Source organism: Rutilus rutilus, assembly GCF_951802725.1.
Source record: "Rutilus rutilus genome assembly, chromosome: 13".
NCBI lineage: Eukaryota > Metazoa > Chordata > Actinopteri > Cypriniformes > Leuciscidae > Rutilus > Rutilus rutilus.
In genome coordinates this window covers 25,873,182-25,895,064 of record NC_140218.1, presented here as the reverse complement: position 1 = coordinate 25,895,064, position 21,883 = coordinate 25,873,182, and the positions used below count along the sequence as shown (strand labels likewise).

Genomic DNA, 21,883 nt, shown 5'->3' with positions numbered 1-21,883 from the left:
TGGGTGAAATAATTACCAGGGGAAACAAAACATGGCGATCACTTCTTTGATTTATGATATATCATTATTGAGTTAATAGAGCAGAACAATATCAACAAGCAGGGCCCACCGAGCAGACATTAGGAAAGTGTGTGTTTGTGTTTGAACTAAGTACTAGAGGGGCTTCAAATTAGTGAAGGAAACACATGGCTGAATGCCATTAGCTCATCTGTGTTGATGCAGTCGGGGGAAAACTTTATGTTTGTACTTTCCACTTGTTAATCATGGGGTCCGCTGGCATTAACACCATCAGCAACACCAACATTCGTGTCTTCATCTATATTTTCCATTTCATTAACAACTTCACATAGAATTTGCTATTTGGTGTCAGAAATTACATCCGTGTGAGGCACTTGTTTATCTAAATTCTCATTAGCTGCAATCCCTAACAAAAAATAAGTTTATTCAAGTGTGCCATTAGTATACTTTTAAACTAAAAATAGGAAACTACAATTACAGTCTACTTTTTATGCACTTCTCAGAAATATATATCCAATTATACTTAACGATACTTGACTTGACAGACAAGTTTAAGTATATTTGGGCTTTATACTGTATGGACTACAGATATGGTCCTAATTCTTAGTATGTGAATATTTGTGTAGTGCACTGGTAGTGTACAGCGGAATTTACTTTAAATCTACTTAAAGTACAGTTAATTTGAAGTATAAAAAATGTATACCTAAATAAGAACATAGTAAAAAGTGCAAAAATAATATGTAAATAGCAAACTATAAGAATGACGATTCACTTAAAGAAAAGGATCATTCACTTAAAGAAAACGTACAAGTATACTTGCAGTATAAAACTACTAAACCAGTAGTTTACTGAAAGTATACTTCAATATACTTTCATAAACTAAAAAGTGTGCTACAAGTATTTGACTAATATGTTTGGCTGGTAATATAGTTGCAGTACAAACGAAAAATGTTGTTGTAAACTACAGTAGTTGTGTACTCAAAGTTTACTACCGTTACATTTAAGGCATACTTAAACGTATACTTTTATACACTAGAAAGTGGGCCAATATAGTACCAAGTAGTATTGAAGTTGTACACTTACTAGTACAGAACATTGATATTAGTATACTTAAAGTACTACATAAAGTATAATTAAAAATACACTTGAACTTCACTTAAGTATACTTAAAATAAACAAAGTATACTTATTTATGCAAACTCAATACATAGACACATAAAGAGTTTACACACACAATCTAAGGGTACACTACATCTCATAAAATAAGTAAAGAATATTTAAATGGCATAACTAAGAAAGAAACACAGAAGTTGAATATACAGTTTTGCTCATGATAATTTGTTAACCTTTTTTTAAATGGCTCCAAAAAATCTGAATATCTTGACTTGTTTTCTGGCAAATCCAGTGATTATTTTATCAGCAAATGATTGGCAGATTGATAAAATTTTGTACAAAAATCTGTGACGGGATAAATACACCCTTGCAATTGCAAAGCAAGAATCACGTTTATGATTTAGATTTTTTTCATATACAGCTCGGGGTAAGTAAGATTTTGAGGTTGAAGAATTTTTTTACGATTTTTTAAGAAGTCTCTTATGCTCACCAAGGCTGCATTTATTGGATCAAAAATACAGGAACACAGTATTGTAAAAATAACTGTTTTCTGTTTGAATATGTTAAAATGTAATTTATTCCTGTGATCAAAGCTGAATTTTCAGCATCATTACTCCAGTCTTCAGTGTCACATGATCCTTCAGAAATCATTCTAATATGATGATTTGATGCTCAAGAAACATTTCTGATTATTATCAGTGCTGAAAATAGTTCATATTTGTGTGGAACCCATGATACATTTTATCAGGATTCTTTGATGAATAGAAAGTTCATAAAAACAACAACAACAACAAAAGCTTTTCAAATTATTATTCTTTTTTTTTTACTTTTGAATGGTACTGCGTGCACATAAATTTATATATTCCTATATATTTATTCATATTTTTGCTTTAGTTATTATTGCTTCTGTACAAGCAATGCTAACTAAAGAGAATGGGTTCAAAAGAGTCTGCATGACTGCAATGGTCACACTTCATATTATACAGTACTCTCTCATCACTGTTGGTTTCAGGTGGCCTGGTGTCATTGGCTTGTTATTGGATGGGGTGAGATCTGGTCTACAGCTGCTTATTGAGATGAAGTGCCTGCTACCATTCTCAGCAAGTGATGAATAGGACCGCTATTTGTGTTTAATGGACTGGTGAAATCAAATCATTCAGAGTCTAAGGAGCTACTGATTTTGTTTTTAAACACAAGCTTGCAGGATGTTGATAGACTCCACAAAATAGATGACAAGAGTTGTCTGTGTTATGGTGGGGAGGACAGGTCACCCAAAAGAAGAAATGTCTGGCATAATTTAAGGTGTGCATGCAACATTTCAACTATCAACATCAGAATCTTCAACATCATGCATTTCCGTGCTGGTAAGTTCTAGTAAGTCATGGCAAGGCTGGTAAATAACCTGGTGGGGACACCAGCATCCATATGGTGTTGTTTTCAGCAGGGTCAGAAAACAAAATGGCTGCTGCCACATGACATCACGTCTCACATGCCCCTGATTAGTTTACCTGACCAATTAGGACATGCTTGTCGTAACAAGAGGGTGAAGTAACAAAAGTGAAGCCAGTTAGAGAACAAACGAAGGGCAACGGTTTCCACACTTTCAGTTAGTCTTCACTAGCTGGTTTTAGTCCATTTTAATGTTAATCACTTCAGAAAGATTCAAACGTTACTCCTATTTGTAGATATTTCGATAAAGCATAATGAGACTGGTTTCAGTTGTGAACCAGCTTTAACGAATCAGTGATAATGATTCTTAAAAAATGATTCAATGACTCATTAAACACAAAAAAGTGTTATTTTAGTATATAGGCCTACTATATTATACTAGTATTTACATACTATTGTAGTAAAATGACAGTAACGAGATTTATAATGCTACAAAAGATTTCTATTTTGAATAAATGCCGCTCTTTTGAGCTTCCTATTAGTCGAAGAATCCTGGAAAAAATGTATCACATTTCTGTAAAAATATGAAGCAGCACAACTTTTTTCATCATTGATAAATATTTATTATTCTCTTTTGAGCAGCAAATCATCATATTAGAATGATTTCTGAAGGATCATGTGACACTGATGCTGAAAATTCAGCTTTACCATCACAGGAATAAATTACATTTGAAAATATATTAAAATAGAAAACTTATTTCACAATATTACCATTTTTACAGTATTTTTGATCAAATAAATGCAGCCTTGTTGAGCACAGGTTGAAAACGTTTAAAAAAATCTGACCACTTTGGTATTTTTTTAACTGTATTGTACATTGAATAAGCCATATTTATAGACCAGAAAGTCTTGTAGACTTGAGCCAATATATAACCACCTAGCAACCGCATAGCAACACCCTGGCAACCACCCAAGTATTTAAAAAAAGCACCACTCACATTTCATAAAATTCTAGTCTAGTTTACTATTGTACAATCTATACTGATCTAATTCAGTGTAATTTCTTCCTTTTCTCCTTCTCTTCACTCGATTTGTTTGATTAGCCTTCTCTTTTAGACTCAATTAGAGGTTCATTTCTGTCTTTGATAATCAACACTCAAGAGAATGCAACTGTTCGTGCCAGCACTTCAAATGAAAAAAAAAAAAGGTTTCAATCACTGTCCTTTATTCTGTCTGACTGTCTGTCTAGGAGAACATATTTGAGTACATGTGTTTTGATTGAGATGTCAGTTATTGGTTATGCTCTGCGTGTCAGAAGTGGAATGTTGGGACGGGCGAGGACCGAACACACGCACGTTTGATGGGTCGTGGAGAGGTTTGGTGCTGCGCTCACTGAGGTGATTTAGAAACAAGGCCGTTGGAAAACTATGCCTGAGCCTTTATATCACAAGCAAACAAGGCCAATCCCAGCTGACAGATCTTTGTACACTAAAGAAATGTTTTGCAGAGAAAAAGGGGAGCTGTAGTGACATATTTGGAAGCACTGGAAACCTGTGCATTATTTTATTTTTTGCCTTTGATACAATATTGTTCATGGATGTCATTTTCTGCACAAATATCCATCTGCTGCTTCAGTGGGGCAGGACTTGAATAATAACATCAAGTCCTGCCCCACTGAATATCTCACTTCAGAAATACAGCACATTGATAAAATATTTTATTTTTAAACATATGACCTGGGAGACATTTTTCAACCACTCATGCACTGAGCCATTAACATTGAGTGGAACTCAATTATAATATATATATTATATATAGACTATTCTGTGCTAAGTTACTTTAGCTACAGTATTTCTGCAATTCTTGCTAACTTCCTGACCAGTGATTTGTAATTGAAATGGTTAAGACTATTAAAAGACCACTAAATATTTTACCATTTTTGGCTTTTTTGCCCAGGACTGTAGAATAGTTTCACCCGTGACTATTTTTTCTGTTCTTAATACTAAAATATGTTCACTTTTCTATATATATACTGTTAATATGAACCCTAAACTCTACAAGATTTGATATTCACATTTACAATATATATTATATACAATATATATTATGAATATCGATTTGTGTAGACTTTAAGGTTCAGTACATCACCTCGCTTTTCCCTCTGTCGCTGACTCTATGCTGTAATAATAAATCTAGAGTCAAAATACATCACTGTTCACTGTTCGCACTGTTGGCAGAAAACTGACAAGAACCTTTTCTTGTAATTAGCCATAAGCTATTTTATCTTCTCAAGCATAGCAGTGCCGAGAGGCTGAAAAGAGACACTCCAAGATAAGACACAGGCGCATACTGTTTGATTTAAGCGCTATTTAGCAAATACTTCATTCCTTAATAGTGTAATACAAGAAGCGGTTCCAGCAAAAAACCTCCCCATTTCCACACAACCAGCGACTGCCTGTGACATCTTTAGTAGGTCAGAATACATCAGAGTTACAGATTCAGAAAATGTGTGTGTGTGAGGAGAGATAGAGAGGTTAATTAGCTCAGCTGAACAGTTCTCCAGTGTGGTTTCCACCTCGATCTACTCTCATGCCTGCAGCATGAGCGCTCACACACATGTGTGTGTGTGTGTGTGTGTGTGTGTGTGTGTGTGTGTGTTTCATGTGAATGCCTGAACCGAACTACCCTTCCATTTCTGTCACAGTTCTGGTGCTTTGATTAGAGAGCTTTCATCTCAGTGTTAAAGCAAATGAGACAGGGCAGCAACGAAGCTGAATTTCCCCGATTCGCTACATTCAAGTGTTGGAAGAACATAGTGTAGGTTGCACAGGCTGCCAGGACAAAGCAAGAACATCATAGACTAACGGAAAAGAAGGCAGTATCACTGAGATCTTCTTTGAGCAACTGCCTCTCTGCCCTGAGACGTCTCAGGCTCTCGGGCCAAGGCAGACGATGTACGTCACTTACAGAATCAATGAACTAAATATGGCAGCTTCGCTCTTGGTCTCCTCTGACTTCACTCTGTATTGGCACAGTTTGTCATCTCTGTGCTCCAGTGAGATCTCATTTCTTCCCCACTGCAGCAAGCTGCTATCCAATATTCTCATCCATATGCCTCTTTCAATGAATTTTCAAACATTAATAACCATTTTTCACTATAAAGGGACAGTTTTTGAGGTTAGATGAGCAGAAAAGGCATTTTGAAAAGCTTAAGATTATTTGACACTTTTTATACTGCATTGTTTTGTTCGGACGTTTTCTTCTCCATAATGTAGGTCAGGGATTCCCAAATATTTTTAAGTTAATATTTCAATTTAACAACATATTTGCATGTTCACGACAGGGTACCATTAAATAAACCTGAATATATATATATATAAAAAAATGTTTTTAATTGAAATAAAGCTGAAAAGAATATAATTATTAGATGAAAAACTGAAGCTAAATGAAAATTAGAAATGTTGCCTTTGGCAACTAACTGAAATAAATGTAACCAATGGAAATTACTAAATGGAAATAAATAAAAAGTAAAACTGAATGAAAAATAAATTAAACTTAAATATAAATAAAACGAATAAAAATGTCAATAACAAAATTACCACAAATTAAACTGAAATTAAAGTGAAACAGAAAATACAAAAATAACAGCTGATGCAAATTATTAATAACAATTGTTATAGTAAATAATATTCATAAATACATAAAAAATATAAATAATAGTCATGGTTATCTGATGTCAATAAATGATCAAATGACTTGCAGGTAAACTATAAAATATTTAATCTTTTTAGTAAATGTTTTATTTGATTGTCTTTATTTTAATTTTATTTTTTTTAAATGATTTTAATTTTACATTTAATTGCATTTCATCAGCTTATCAGTTTGGGAAAACCTGATGCAGGTGAAACAGAAACACATTGAATTTTGTGCAACGGGCAAATATCATCCAAATGTAGTAAATTGATTATTGACATTTTTCATGTATTTTAGTATGCTGTGTGAATGTTATGATATTTATTCTGCCTGTGAAACCTGCTGTGATTCATCCCAAAACTTAATTAGATCAAGGAACATCCTGTACATACAACACATCCACATGAAGTTTGATAGCAACAGTACATGAATTTTGTATTTACTTCTGCTGATGAATAAATTAGAAAGAAACTAGATATTAAAAATGTTCTAAAGCAAATGTGAGAGGTGCTTGCAAAACTCTAGCTCAAACACTAGAGTTTGGCGCTTGTGACGCTAAGGTCATTTGATTCCCAGGGAATGAATGAATTTAAAAAAAAAAGCATACCTTGAATGCAATGCAAGTAATTTGGATAAAAACATCTGATGCAGAAAAGTAATTTTTTTTAAATAAAGTAAAACTCACAGCCACATATCCGTCACACTAATTATTGTTAAAAACCTGCTGATTATGACAGACAAATTTGACAGGAAACTCGTTACAATTCAGGACAGAACTGAAGAAGATACTGACTGAATAATACACAATTCAAATGTAATCAATACAAACATTGTCATAAGATGATGGAAATGCAGGCTTATATTTAGTTATATCACAGAATTAAAAACATTTCTGAAGGCAGAAGACAGTGATGCACTGAAGTCCATTTGTGGAGAAAAGGATAGTTGTAAAACTCAACAGATTTAACATAATACTTGAATGCACCATCAGGCTTGTGCAAACACAATTCAATTCCCTTTCCAAAAGATTTAATTCATACTAATACTTTATTTCAGCAAGGACGCATTCAATAGATCAAAAGTGACAGGTAAATACATTTATAATGTTACAAAAGATTTCTCAAATAAATCCTGTTCTCTTGAGAAAATGTACAGTATCACATTTCCCACAAAAACATGAAGCAGCACAACTGTTTTCAACATTGATAATAACAGGAAAGGTTTCTTGAGCAGTAAATCATATTAGAATGATTTCTGAAGGATCATGTGACACTGAAGACTTAAATAATGTATAATAATATAATAATGCTGAAAATTCAGCTTTGCATCACAGGAATAAATTACAGTTTAAAATATATTACAATAACTAACAGTTATTTTAAATTGTAATACTATTTCACAATATTACCGTTTTACTGTAAATGCTGCATGCCTTCCTGAGAATATATATATATGTGTGTGTGTGTGTGTGTGTGTGTGTGTGTGTGTGTGTGTGTGTGTAGGTGTGTGTGTGTGTGTGTGTTCCTTATCTAATTTTTGTAATTTTATTTATAATAAGTTAATTCTCTTTCAAAACTTACATATCGTCGCTGTCGGGCGGAAACCTCGTATGTCCAAATTGGTCAATTTCATATTTTTTCACAAATCGATGCTATTGGTCAGTCCCCACGTGGTTTTGTTATTTTTACACTTACTGTAAATTGTTATTATACACAAGTTATATTATACTTTGAGTTATTTTTTTTATTTTTTTACTTTGTGTTCAATATTGGTTTGCTAGCAATATTGCAAAATTACAAAAATATAATAGTAATATTACAAACTATCTGCACTGTTCCTACCTCACTGAGCATAACTGCAGCCTCTATCCCAACATAAAAAAACATAACACTTAATCAACAAATAAACATACATTTGTCACTAAAAACAATATTCCATATCTTGTTTTTTTTATATATATATAGTCTGATTAGTATGGATACAGACAGAATGTATACTTGATTAACTCTTAAGTCATATATTTGATTGACAGGTAATGATTGCTAAGATGTTTAATGACTGCTAAAGCTGTTAAAGGCATATGCTCAAAGATTTAGACTAAACATGCAATGAAGAAATTAGCTAAAAATGTGTTACAATTACTCCTTCTCTAACCTACAGCATATGCCATAGATATAAATGTACTGTATATAGGCCTATATGTCATTTTTTTAGGCTAAACCAAATGCCATGCTTTTGAATATCCATTTTTATGTCCATGTCCAAGCACAAGTTTGCAGGTCTGCATGTGTGTTTATGTGTTTTGTGTGTGTGTGTGTGTGTGTGTGGGAGTGCGGTGGCTTTGTGTGAAATGCAGACTCTTCACTCTGTATTGTTTGGCCTGTGAAAATGCTTCCACAGCAAACTCTGCAGCATTGGGAATAACTCTCCCGCCTTGTATCGCCTCCCCGCTCTTAAAATATATGTGTAACCCACTATATTTATATATAAATCAATGTATATCTCACAACGGCATATTTTCAAACAACCTGCAATAAAGCCGCCTGTTAAATCAACACTCCTGCACTTGTGGTAAGTAGCGGTTCAAAGCGCAACGACTGCGAGATCAAGATTAAGATGTCAGGAAAGAAACTCTATCTCTGACGCTTTGGTTTACTTTCACAACCAACTTTTGTTTCCAGCTGACACAGTTTTCTTAAAGTGCACAAAAGAAACAGTGTTGTGAGTAAAACTCTAAATACTGTGACACACTGAGCTAAAAAAGCGCTGGTGAAATCCGCTGATTATGGCTTGTGGAAATAGTGGCATTATTTCGGGATGTCACACCTCTGCGGAGTTATCGTCTCCTAAAGCCTTTCTGTGGCTGCTCGGGAAAATAACTGGAACAGGCTATTCTTCTGTTTTCCATTTTTCATCCTTGACCCTCTGAAGTGGTGGAGAAAAATGAGCGCGAGAGAAAAAAAAGGATTTCAATGCATTCATCAGGGGGCCGGAGAGAGCGTGTAGTTGAATTGTTAAATCAGAGGCTTTTTAGAGGAATCAGACTATGAAAGTGGAGGACAGTGTGAACTAGGGACTCTGGTCATTTCAAACGTTATGTCGAATCAATAGCATGACTAATGGGCACTGTGTTCTGCCTTATTGTTGGAAATAATTAGAGGTGCTTGCTGAGAAAAGCATGACTATTACTGCTCATTGGGACAAATCTCTAACCCTTTGTACTACACTATGATGCATTTGTGGTATGGACCTGAATGAAGCCGTGCCAAAGAGTGTTTTGAAGAGTGTTTGCACCATTTGGGATGCTATGTTTTGTAGTTTCAGCTTCAGGCAGCTGATGCGTACAGCACACTAAATTGCCACTATATGAAAATCAGCATCTCCGATCTGACTGGCTGGTTTTAAAGGGGTCCTATTATGTCCTTTCACGAAGTCTTGATTTTGTTTTTGGGGTGTACTAGAATGTTTTCATGCTTGATTGTTCAAAAAACACATTATTTTTCACATATTTTACATTATTACAGCTCCTCTCTCCCCAGTCTGGTTGAACGTTTTCGATGAAGCTCCTCCTTCTGAAATACAAAATGTGCTGTGATTGGTTAGCTGGCCCAGTGTGTTGTGATTGTTCGGGAAATGTCCCGCCCCTCCATAACTGTGAGCTCTACTCTAGTGTAAATATTATGGATGGCAGCGATTTCAAACCAATTCGAGTCCGATTCAGACCCTGACAATGTTAACGAACAAGAGGAGCATCCAGAACGGATTTCAAGTACGGACTTTGCAAGCAAGGATTTTTTTTTTTAATCATCTAATACATTTTAGATACTATGTTACACCATTTATTCATGAAATTTGTTGGTAACACAATTAGTAATCAATCAGAAAACCATGGTTAATTTTCCTAATAGGCGGTGAATAGCCTTACAATACGAGAGCTTACAAAAGCTATAAACGCTATATCAACACTAATGTTGGCTAGCAGACAAGAGCATAAAACTTAACTGTTAAAAGAAAACGCAACTACAAATAATAAGAGAAATTAAAAGTTGTGATCCACAAACAACAGATTGTCAGATGTTGAAAGTGAAAACTGCTCCGTTTCAGGAGAAGCTTTAGTTCGTATAGCCTACTGTGTTTCTGGAAGCTGTTCTCCGTAAAATGTGCAGCACACAGATAAACTTCGGGATTATAATGGTCAGGAACAGTGTTTAAAAGAAATTTTAACCACAATTTTAACCAGTTCGTCAGCCTTAAGAAGGTCAAAAAAAAATTGTTGTGGAGAAAACAGTGTCTCTTTGACATAGAAGCAGCTCATCCAGGCCTGGTCTGCTTTTTTGCGAATTATGTGGGCGGGGATTATTTAAATGAAGAACATTATGATTTCACAAAGCCAGGAAAAAACGTGTTGTCCAAACGCGCCGTTCGTTGTAGGTCTTGGAAAGTGGATTCTGTTCAATAAAATATCTCCCTTTGGAGTGGACTTTTAGCTTTGCAACCTTGCAGATCTTTTTTATGCTTAAACAGAAACATTACACACTAACTAAAGTTGAAAAAGTGGAAGAGCATAATAGTACCCCTTTAAACAGCTTCTGAGAATAAGGGCACACATGTTTTCCTAATTTGGAAGGTACCTTGTTAGTAAAAAAAATACTGTTTTATTTGGGGCATTCAAGGAAACCAGACAGAATCAACCCGAATCTCACGGCAATTCGTACGAATTTTTCGTGGTGGCTACTTCGTACGAATTCATATGAACTCACTCGTACGAATTAGTAAGATTTTTGCTAAATCGTACATATTTTACAAGTTGCCCAATTCGTATGAATTCGTACAAATGACCTACCCCTGACCCCACCCCTAAACCTACCCATCACGTGGGTTTAGACAAATCGTACGAATTCGTACAAGTGAGGTCGTACGAATTCATACGAATTAGCCACCTTCGTACAAAGTTTTTTTTAAAGAACAATTTCATCGAATCCAGATTTTTTTTTTATCACGTTTCCATAAAAATATTAAGCAGCACAACTGTTTTACCGCATCGATGATAATAAGAAGTGTTTTTGAATTTTCGGAGCCTGATGAAACCGGTATAAATACGTGTTTAATACTGTAAAATACGCTCAATGTTACAGTCACTGCCCTTGCCGTCCAGAATAAAAGAGAACATCCCAATCAAGTGAAGGGATTTGTGAAAACTGTGGTTTCTAATTATTGTGAGCCAACATTTGCCTCGCATTTCAGGATGAAAAGACAACCATTTCAGGTGAAGGATAAACCACTTCTTACCTCCGAGACTGTTTTATGATCTATATGACCTTATTATTTTTATTGTGAGTATTATGCTGCGTTCACACCAAACGCGAATAGCGCGTCAAATTCGCGCCTGCCGCGTCTAGTTATACGCTTGACCACTTTGTGTTAATTCGCGCGTAAGAGGCGAAATCCGGAGGCGAAAGTTTCGAAACCTGTTTGCGGCCATCTTTTTTAGATGTTTATCGAGCATTAGCATTAGCATTAATCGAGAGAGTCACCGCTCGTATATGCTCTGGAGAGCAGAAACAGCTGCGTAGGGGACATCGTCGCTGTACTCGGGTCCACCAGACCCTCCGGAGGGTTTCACGAGTGTCACAATTTGCTACAGGAGCTAGGTTTGGTGGACCTAACGGTGAGGACGCTGACGAGGACAGCGTAGGCCTTATAAGGCCTCGGCCTCGAGTGGTCGCTGCCTGACGAGCCCGCGCTGTACAGCCCGGCGCGAGGTTCACCCTCACCCGCACCCACCTAATCTGTCATTTACTTTTTGTTTTGATAATAAATGGAGCCAGCCTCCAAAAGTGAAACCTGTCCTGTGATTTTTGTTTTGTTTTTATACACTAAATTGTGTTTGTTGTCTTTACATTAGATTAATGTTTCATATAATCTAGAATAGATATGGAATAAATAGCATTCAATACAAAATGAGTATCTCTCATATATTGAAATCGAGTTTTTATGTGAAAGATTTGCTTTGTTGTGCATTTTAGTCATATTACAAAATAATGTATTGAGGCCACACATAAAATAACATTATAAACTGTCACTTCACCACGTGACAGCAGCAAGCAGGCTCCTTATTGGTTAACGCGGCGCGAATTGACGCAGAAGTTCAGATTTTTCAACTCGGGCGGCAGACGCGAATTCGCGTCAAACGCGTGAATGCACAAAAAGCACTAATAAAATCATTCGCGCGTAACGCGCTTGACGCGCGAATGAGGCGTATTCGCGTCTACTGCGCCGCGCTCTACGCCTCATTCGCGCCGCAGGAATTTTTTACGCGCCTAACGCGTCTTTGCATTGACTTAACATTGAAATCACTCGCGCCTGACGCGCTATTCGCGTTCGGTGTGAACGCACCATTAGGCTTATCATAATTGCTGATCATTGTTGATATGCTATATTTTTACTATAAAACTCTTATGACAAACATGTCTTCTAATATCTTCAATTGTTGCGTATACCAAGCTGCAGCGGACACATTTGTAAACCAAGTAAATGACTTTACTTGGACCCATTGTGCGAGCTGTCTCTTTAATACCGCACTGTTCATAGACATGTTGCTGCTGATTGGGCTGACATTTTTGACACACCCAGCAAACAAGAAAAAACGTATCTCAAACCCCGTTGCACACCGTTTCCAGGAAACATGTCGTTCAACCCGGAAACCGTAGCAAAACGTTGCACACCGGTGTGAACTTGAATGTTCCCCTGATTTCAACAAGTACAACATTCCCATCAACCAATCAGATTCGAGGGACAAGTTTCAAATGCTGGGTTGTTTCAACCCAAATTTTATTCAAATATGGACACATTTTATTACAAAAAATTTACCCAACGGTTGGGTTTGTCCATATTTGATCCAAATTTGGGTTGAAACAACCCAGCATTTTTTAGAGTGTACAGTTAATGTCAAGTTTAGGCTTACAGCCAGGGTTAGGTGCTTCTACATCAGTGTTATTCACCTATCATTTCCCTCAGATTTTAGGGATAACCTATGGGTAGGGTTAGGTTTAGGTGTAGGGATAGGGTTAGGACAAAATTTTGGACAAGAATGTTGTTCCAGGATCAACAAAATATGTTGATCCAGGAACATGTCTTACTTGGCAAAATCACAGTGACCGATCCAAAGTCAAAAATCTAAATAACTTTTTTTGACTTGTCACGGCATCTAAAATGAAGCGTTCAGGTGTGAGGCGCTGCAAAACCAGCAATTCAAGGCACAATGGTCAAAACGTCCATCTAGTGCATGTTTACATTGGAAAACAATCCTATGGGGTTCTGTGTGGAGCGTAGTTGTTGACCAGAATAAACTCTAATACTGATAGTGTAAAGTCTGGTTACATAAGTCTGTAACATCCTTATTTGCACATTATCCTCCATATATCCTAACAGCTGACTCTCACAGATAACCCCAGTGTCACGTCTATTCTCAACTCAGGCTTTTCAGCAGTCCACAAAAAAACAAAAAAAAACAAGACAGAATCAGTGGCAGACTCAATTAAACTTCTGCCCTGATCAGCACGAATATACATATCATACATGAATATGCAAGCAACTGAGTCAAAGAGAGGTTACGCACCTAGGGGGCTCTCTTTTCTTCTTCTCCTGATGTGACATTATTACACTCGTTCTGTAATGGGGAAATCTTTCACTCAGAACAGAAATTAAAATGCCCCCACAATGCACAACTCCACATCTCTACACAGAGAACAGCTAGCGCTTGATTTATAATACATAAGAGTTGCTCTCATGTCTCAAGGTTCTTTAGGACACTGTGATTGTCAACACCTGCTGACAGAGCAAGGCATAATTTCTTCACCATCTTTTGAACAAATTAAACTTTTTAGCACTTGCTACATCATGAAACAGGTTACAATATATCACGTTATAAAACCTGAAAAAAGCTCTCTGGTTGTGTATAAAAACGTCTCTGTGAGTAAACATAATTAACCCATGGTCATTGCCAATCCAGATGTTCAAAACGGTGGAGCTGCCCAGAACTGTCTCAGCCAATCAGATCACAGTAATACGATTGACAGGTGTAATTGCACTGGGGAAATAGACACCATCATAGCAAACAGGTAAATCAATGTGCGTCCACCTGGGGATATTAAAATCTGAAATATAACCTATTTATCAGTCAAGGACAATCAAGAGAGATTTCATTAAAATTCTAATTTTAATAAACGTATTTGTTTTAGATAAAAAAGTAATTTTCTGCCAGCCACAGATTGCTGTTTGATTGATAGATTGAGACAGTAAATAACCCGTCACCCCTCATATACACTCAAACATTCATGAGTTGCCTTTTAAACCAAACGCATCATAAAGTTTCACTGCAGCTGAGTTGACCCCACGTCCCATGTGTACTCATAAAACAAAACACATCCTGTGATCTCTGATGGCCTGCCAGAACTAATCCATAAAGAAGCTGGGTCAATGACTGATAACTATGTCCATGGAAAAGAAAAAGAATAAAAAATCTAAAATGTGCATGTGCCAAGCTCTTAAAAATACACTCTTTTTATTCATGTCAGTTTCGTGTTTTTGCAAAAAATGCAAAATACCATTTCCAACAAAAGTTTTGATTTAAGGATTCTAAAAACACCAATTGGTGTAGCCATCAATAAGCAAACCCAAACGTCAAAAGTGAATTTACTATTATTATTATTTGTAGTAGTATTTATTTATTATATATAGGCTATAAAAAAAAAAGGTTAAGCAGTATTTATAAAGGTATTCTTACAAATAAAATGAATTTTGAATCCTGAATAAGTGTTATTTCAATTATATATAGATTATATTAATATAAATATTAATATGAATTATACTAATATGAATTGGCTATCTACTTAGTAAAAGTACTTTTTTCTAAAAAAATGCATTTGTTTCAAGTCAGTTGTGCGCACAATATAATAATAAGTTCCCTTGTATTACTAAATCATGGCCGCGTATACTAATTTGTTCCCTCGTTTTGATTTAACTAAAACAAGGGGACAAATTATTATAACTTAATTGTGAAAGTGTCTCGATCACCAACTGGAGTGCCCTTGATAGCCACCAAAGGGTATTCCACCCCAGACTACTGTCATTCCATCAAGGACTGCATTAACCATAACTCATTGCCCGGTCTCATCATCCATGATTGTCTACACCTGTTTCTCATTACCTTGTTTAGCCCAGCCTATATAAACCCTGTTCACTCAGCCATTCATTGTGAAGTCTTGCATGTCATCACAGCAATAGCAAACCACAATGATCCAACCAATTCTCAATGGACAAAATCAAGTCCCGTCCTACATTTTTTTTCTAGTTCAAGAAGCAGATTTACTCGGATATACTTCACAATAGGGAAGAAAAGACTATCACAGCTTTAATGCTGCTGTAATGGAGGCCAGCTATCAAAGAGCTGTGCGAGTAAACCTCACTCCCCTGGTCTTAATAGCCACACTTGCAACTGATAGTAGAGGCTGCTGTCTTTAGCATCCTTTTTAGCGTGTGAGTGTGAGTAGGACCAGTTACACTGCCACAGAACAAATGGAGTTGGAGCATAAGTCCTGGGAGGAAGTCCCCTCTAGCTCTTAGAAACACCCAGTAATAAAATCAGTATTGTAAATGTGCTGTTTGTTGTAGTCACCGAAGTTGAAGTAACATCCCTGGACATAAGTACAGTCCCTAAATCTGCTCTCCCACACATCTGCTGGCATAAACTCTCTTTAGCCCTATTCGGATGGGATTAACTTTACAAGGGTAGATGGAGTAATGTAATTTTACCACAGGACGTCTGTAATATTAATGGCCAATTCGCACGGGATATCTCAGTAAAATAGCAGAAGTGGGAGGAGTAACTCGATTTGCGCATCGCCGTCACCCTCCTGCCGTCATGTGTGTATTACGCTGCTTCCTGATATCACGTGCGCAAACAACCTATATTTATATAAAACAGTTATGTCCGGTCGAACGATGTATTAATTAATTTCAGATTGGATTGTGTTGGTAATAGGCACTTACCTAACGCTAAAAGATCTTTCGTGCCTCTAAGTGCTGTCGATCTTCTTTCTGATCTGGTATGTGGAAAACACTTGAGTTTTGCCACAGACTTGTCCCAGCGTCTAGAACGCAACTGAATGCTTTTTCAAGCGTCTCCATACTTGAAAAACCACGGAAAACTACCTTTAAACTAGTCCCGTCCGAATAGGGCTTTTAACTCACTCTGACAAGCAGATGGGTGTACAGAGGCATTCACATACAGTACAAACGGCGCTCAGCGTAATCTATATTCAGCTGCTGTTTTTAGGAAACCTGTGAACACTCTCTCTCTCCCCTATACACACACACACACTCAGTGTATCTGTCGCTCCTTTGTGAGTATTTTTTCCAGCATCTGCTGTGAAGAACTGGGTCAGCTCTGACAAGACAGACAGCATCAGGATCTTTAGGAAGGGAATGAGACGGAGAGACTGACAAGTGGATAGAGGGATGGCAAGGGAGAGGAGACAAAAGACAATCCCCCCCATTCTCTAACCTGTTTTTAATGACGGCCGTATCTAATGAGGAATTATTTTCTCCATTCCGGGCCCTGGGAAAATGTCACTTTGAGGTGTGTAGTTGAGATGGGTGAGGTGCTTTCTGCTTTAAAATGCTCCTCACGCACTCCGGCTGCGGTGTAATGCCTTCAGCTCGGTGAGAATATCCCCATCAACTCCCTTAATGGCCCAGCGGATACACTCCACTGCCTTACACACCTGCAACACACATATCACAACAGCTGCTCTGTGCTTGAGTGCATCTGAGAGTGTGTGTGTGTCTAGGGTGTTAAAACAGGTCTAACTAAGTCTTTACTTCATGCTTGGCAAAATGTGTTTTTTAAGAAAATGAAAACTTGATGTAGCCTAAGAGTCTAGTGACTCACTTGCTGTACAAAGGGTTGCAAACCATGCCGTACAATGCAGAATCAGTCCATATTGAAGGGAACGATAAAATCCGTCAATCTTACAGTATACAGACATTTATAATGTTACAAAGATTTCCATTCAAAACGTTTTTTTTTTTTTTTTTTTTTTTACTTTCTATTCATCAAAAAATCCTACAAAAATGCTTCATGGTTTCAACTTAAATATTAAGAACTGTTTTCAACATTGATAATAATCAGAAATGATTCTTGAGCAGAAAATCATCATATTAGAATGATTTCTGAAGGATCATGTGATACTGAAGACTGGAGTAATGATGCTGAAAATTCAGCTTTTCATCACAGGAATAAATTACATTTTAAAATATATTCAAATAGAAAAGTTATTTTAAATTGTAATAATATATCATAATAATAATTTTGTTACTGTATTTTTGATCAAATAAGAGAAAACAAAACAATTACAGACCCCGAACTTTTGAACAGAATGGATAATATATTTAGTTTTGCATACAGTAAGCGTCAATGTTAAAAATGATAAATTACAATAGAAAACAAATCGTGTGAAATTAACGTGAAACACAAACAATGTTTATCATTATCAATGATAAAGGTCACACAAATCATGTGAAAGATGTTTGTTTTTTAATAATTAACAACTGTAATAATTATCATTTGCTGTTGCTACATCACATGTACGCTAGGATATTGAGGAGGTTGATGAAAATCAAGAGAGGGCAGCTAATACTAACTAACTTCTATCAGCTTTAAAAAACCCTTTTTTTTTTTTTTACTTTTGGTTGTATTTTTAGTTATGTTTGTAATACAGTAGAATATAAAGACAGTTTTGTCTCCTTTCAGTCAGTTTCTTGTACATTGCACATTTCTCACTGTATGTGTTGGTGTGTTCATTAAAACGTCTAAAATACAAATTTAAACTGTCAGTCTGTTTACTGTGAAATATTAGTGTGCTGTCACAGTTCCCTATTATAGCAAGGCTGTCGCTAGAGGGATGAAAGGGGGGTGAAGATCCTAGGGGCCCCTGGGCCCCCCGCGATTTCAACCAAGGGGGAACCTAAACTATCAGCCTCCAGCCTCCCTGCTCCCTAGTGTTATTATTTGCCTAGGTAGAAAATACATTTATAGAGTATGTGTTTAATGGTGTACAACATTAAAATATATATATATATATTTTTTTTTTTTGGTCGTATGACACTAAAACTAAATGAAAGTGAATACATCTCAAATGTATTTTAGCTTTTATAATTCATTTATGCAGCTCTTTTTATACATTTTACTGCTGTTTACAGTCTTGGCAATTGTCACCTGTACAACCTGCTGTATACATATACATATATATATATATATATATATATATATATATATATATATATATATACATATATACACATATTAGATAGATAGATAGATAGATAGATAGATAGATAGATAGATAGATAGATAGATAGATAGATAGATAGATAGATAGATAGATAGATAGATAGATAGATAGATAGATAGATAGATAGATACAAATAATCACCATGATCAATTCAGTGATCTAAGAACAATATAAAAGAAGCATATGATCTCCATCATTGTGAGCAACTGTAATAAGGTGCAATCACACCACATTCTTCTCAACATCACTGAGGATGACTCTGTTGATTTGGCTTGTTTTGTAAATCTAGTTCCAGCTCTCTGCAGCTGATTCAGGCTGTTCCAGTTCTGGTTTATGTGAGCGGTGTGCATTGATCGCTCCTGAATTTCCAATAGCTGAATGTTCTCAGTTGCTTTGTGCGTCTTTAATCTGCTCTTTTTGCCTGCTAGAGTAGTGCTAGATGTTGGACTTTTGACTACTGATATTCATCAGTACATTTTTTATACATTTTTACATTTTCAAAAAACATCACTTATTATGATTTATTATGTATATATGTATATTATAATGCATATTATGTATATAATGTCCCCACAAGGACAAGGATTTCGGATACTGCCATTTTAGTGGGGATTACCAACACACACACACACACACACACACACAAACACTCTCTCTCTCTCTCTCTCTCTCTCGCACTTACTCACTCACTCACTCATACACACACACACACACACACATATATATATATATATATATATATATATATATATATATGTATACACAGAAACCAACATCTCGGTAGAAGCGGTTATAAAATAATAGATAATCAGCCTTACTGATGGGACTATGGGTGTACAGTACAAAAGAATAAACTAAGTTGAGAAATACTGTCCTAAAACAGGTAAATCACAAATATTTAATAAGCACACAAAGGCAGAACTGATGCTGGGAAATCTGAGATTCCTGAGGACTTCATCAGGTGCAGATTCCTTGTGGATCTGGTCACGGCTGATAGACAGAAAATGAAAAGATTCCCTCTTTCACACAGACATACTGTATACGTCAATCCATGCAAAAATTCACTCACATAGCATTCTGTTTACAACGGTTCACAATAATAAATCATATTTAGGGAATTCAAGTGGGAGGTAGAGAGAGAGAGAGAGAGAGAGAGAGGGAGAGAGAGAAATGCTGAAAGACAGAGAAGGAAAGAGAGGTAACAGGAATTTGTTGTGGAGAATGATGGCAGGAAATGCTATATCCTCTCCCACATAATCACTGAGACACACAGTCCTCCCCGACCCTGTGTTAATAATTCAGAACTTAAATACCAGTAAAACACTCACACACATGTGGGAGTGAATCGCTTCCTCTGTCCCTGCTCTGGAATAAAGGAAAGGAGCATCTGACAAGGGAAAAGCATTCTTTCCTCAGGGTGCTTTCAGCAGTGCCTATAGAGCTCAATTGTCATTAGCAAAACAAATCTGCTCGGTCCTTCAAGTGCCCGTCTGGAGTCTCTCACAAACACGCTGCATGCCCATTCCAGGCCTCAAGAAGCACAAAAGCCATAAAAGCATAAAGAAAACAACATCTTTCTATTCTGTTTCCCCATTACATTTGACAGTGTCACCTCGAAGAGCGTATGATGCTCACAGCGATGAAGGCAAATAGACAATGCAAGAATGAGTTATGATCCTTCCCGGAGAAAACCAGCATGGAAGTTGTCTGTACTCCCTGTACTTTGCCAATAATGAACCTGTGGAGTTGCACAATGCCCATTTTGTCTGAAGAGGGCTCAGACTTTTCAATGATTTCTAAATCTGTGAACTGAGATTTGACCATGCCGCTTTGGTAAAGTACAAGCAGCAGAAACTGTCTCTTTTTATAGGGCAGAGGTTCAACTGTTCTGATTGGACCCGGATAGGAACACAAATAATAAAATGCAATTGACAAAATAATCAAATAAAAAACAGTTTGTGGTCTGGTCAAATTATATTGTTTCTTGGTATTTAAATTTAACTTAATGACATGAGCAGGTTGCATCCACATCCACGAAAATATGCAAAGTAAAAAAAAATACAATACAGACAATATGAAATAGAATCCGTTTGGGTCACTACATCAAATTTGATTTCAGAACCACTGGTTTTATTTATTGGATTTACTGGACACAAATGGGTGCCAGTGCACATAGCAGATGTCTTCAGAATCAGAATGCGCATTTATTGGCCACTGATTTGCTCTTATTACTTAATGGTTTGCTCCAAAGGACAAACATAAGCCGAATACAACATCCATTTCAACATAACCTGAGGGTGACATGACCATGGGGCCACCAGAGATGGCACCGGGTGCTCCGTCCACCTTGGCACACCATCTACAGTATGCTGGCAAAGACACGCAGCCTAGAGGAGCGAGTCGGGATGTAGACAGACAAGGATGCAGCTCTTTCCATCTGTTCCCAAAGCATCACCAAGCATGAGAGCCACAATAAGAGTAACATCCATTCCAAGAAAACAGACACTATGGATGAAAATGAGCACTGACTGCTCTGCTGCGCTTATGGTCTCTCAGAGAAGTTCTGGGTATTAGATGTAATGCATCTTACCTCCAGACCTGTCCGATCTGCAAGATGTGAATGACGGACTGGAAGAGCCACATGCACACTCTGCAGCATTTCCTCGTGCCGTTCGCAGGCACGGTTCTCCGCCGGTCGCTGTCCTTGGTGCTGAAATCGCATCCGTCCCCAGTCGGGGATGCGCTCATCTCCGAGTAATCGTACACGAACCACCTGAAACTTAACACCTGAACCACCGCGGAGGGAACCACCACAAACACTAACGTGAGCCCGAACCACCAATACTCCCGCCTCAAGTAGTAGTCCGCTGCCAGCCACAGGTCGGTGGCTCCGTCGGAGAAGAAGACCAGGAGGGCGCACAGCACCCAGCAGCAGTCCAGCAGCGAGAAGCGCTTCTCGGCGTGAGGGTGCAGCGGAGCCGCGCTCTGCTCAGGGCCAAGCAGACACCGTGAAGCGCTCTCACACACGGCTGCTCCATCCGATTTAGCGGCCATGTTTGTTGTAGAAAGAGAGTGGGCAAAGGAAAGCGAAGTACAATGAGAGGGGAGGGGGATGTGGTGTGTGTGCTGGAGAGTGTGAGCGAAAGCTCATGGGAGAGTTGGGAGAGAGGGAGAGAAAGAACGAGAGAGAGAGAGAGAGAGAGAGAGAGAGAGAGAGAGAGAGAGAGAGAGAGAGAGAGAGAGAACCAAAAAATGGGGGGGGGGGGGGGGGGGGGGGGGGGGGGGGGGGGGGATACGGACAGACCTCGGGGATATAA

General features: G+C 37.3%; 1 protein-coding gene across 1 annotated transcript in view; it reads right to left on the bottom strand.

Moving 5' to 3' along the window:
• xkr7b (XK, Kell blood group complex subunit-related family, member 7b) overlaps nucleotides 1-21,649 on the bottom strand; it is a 60,452-nt gene extending 38,803 nt beyond the window's left edge. The window contains exon 1 of the mRNA XM_084427951.1: nucleotides 21,157-21,649. Coding sequence (XP_084284077.1) covers nucleotides 21,157-21,620 — 464 coding nt within the window. The 5' untranslated portion in view covers nucleotides 21,621-21,649. The remainder of the gene's footprint in view (nucleotides 1-21,156) is intronic.
• Nucleotides 21,650-21,883: the final 234 nt, after the last annotated feature.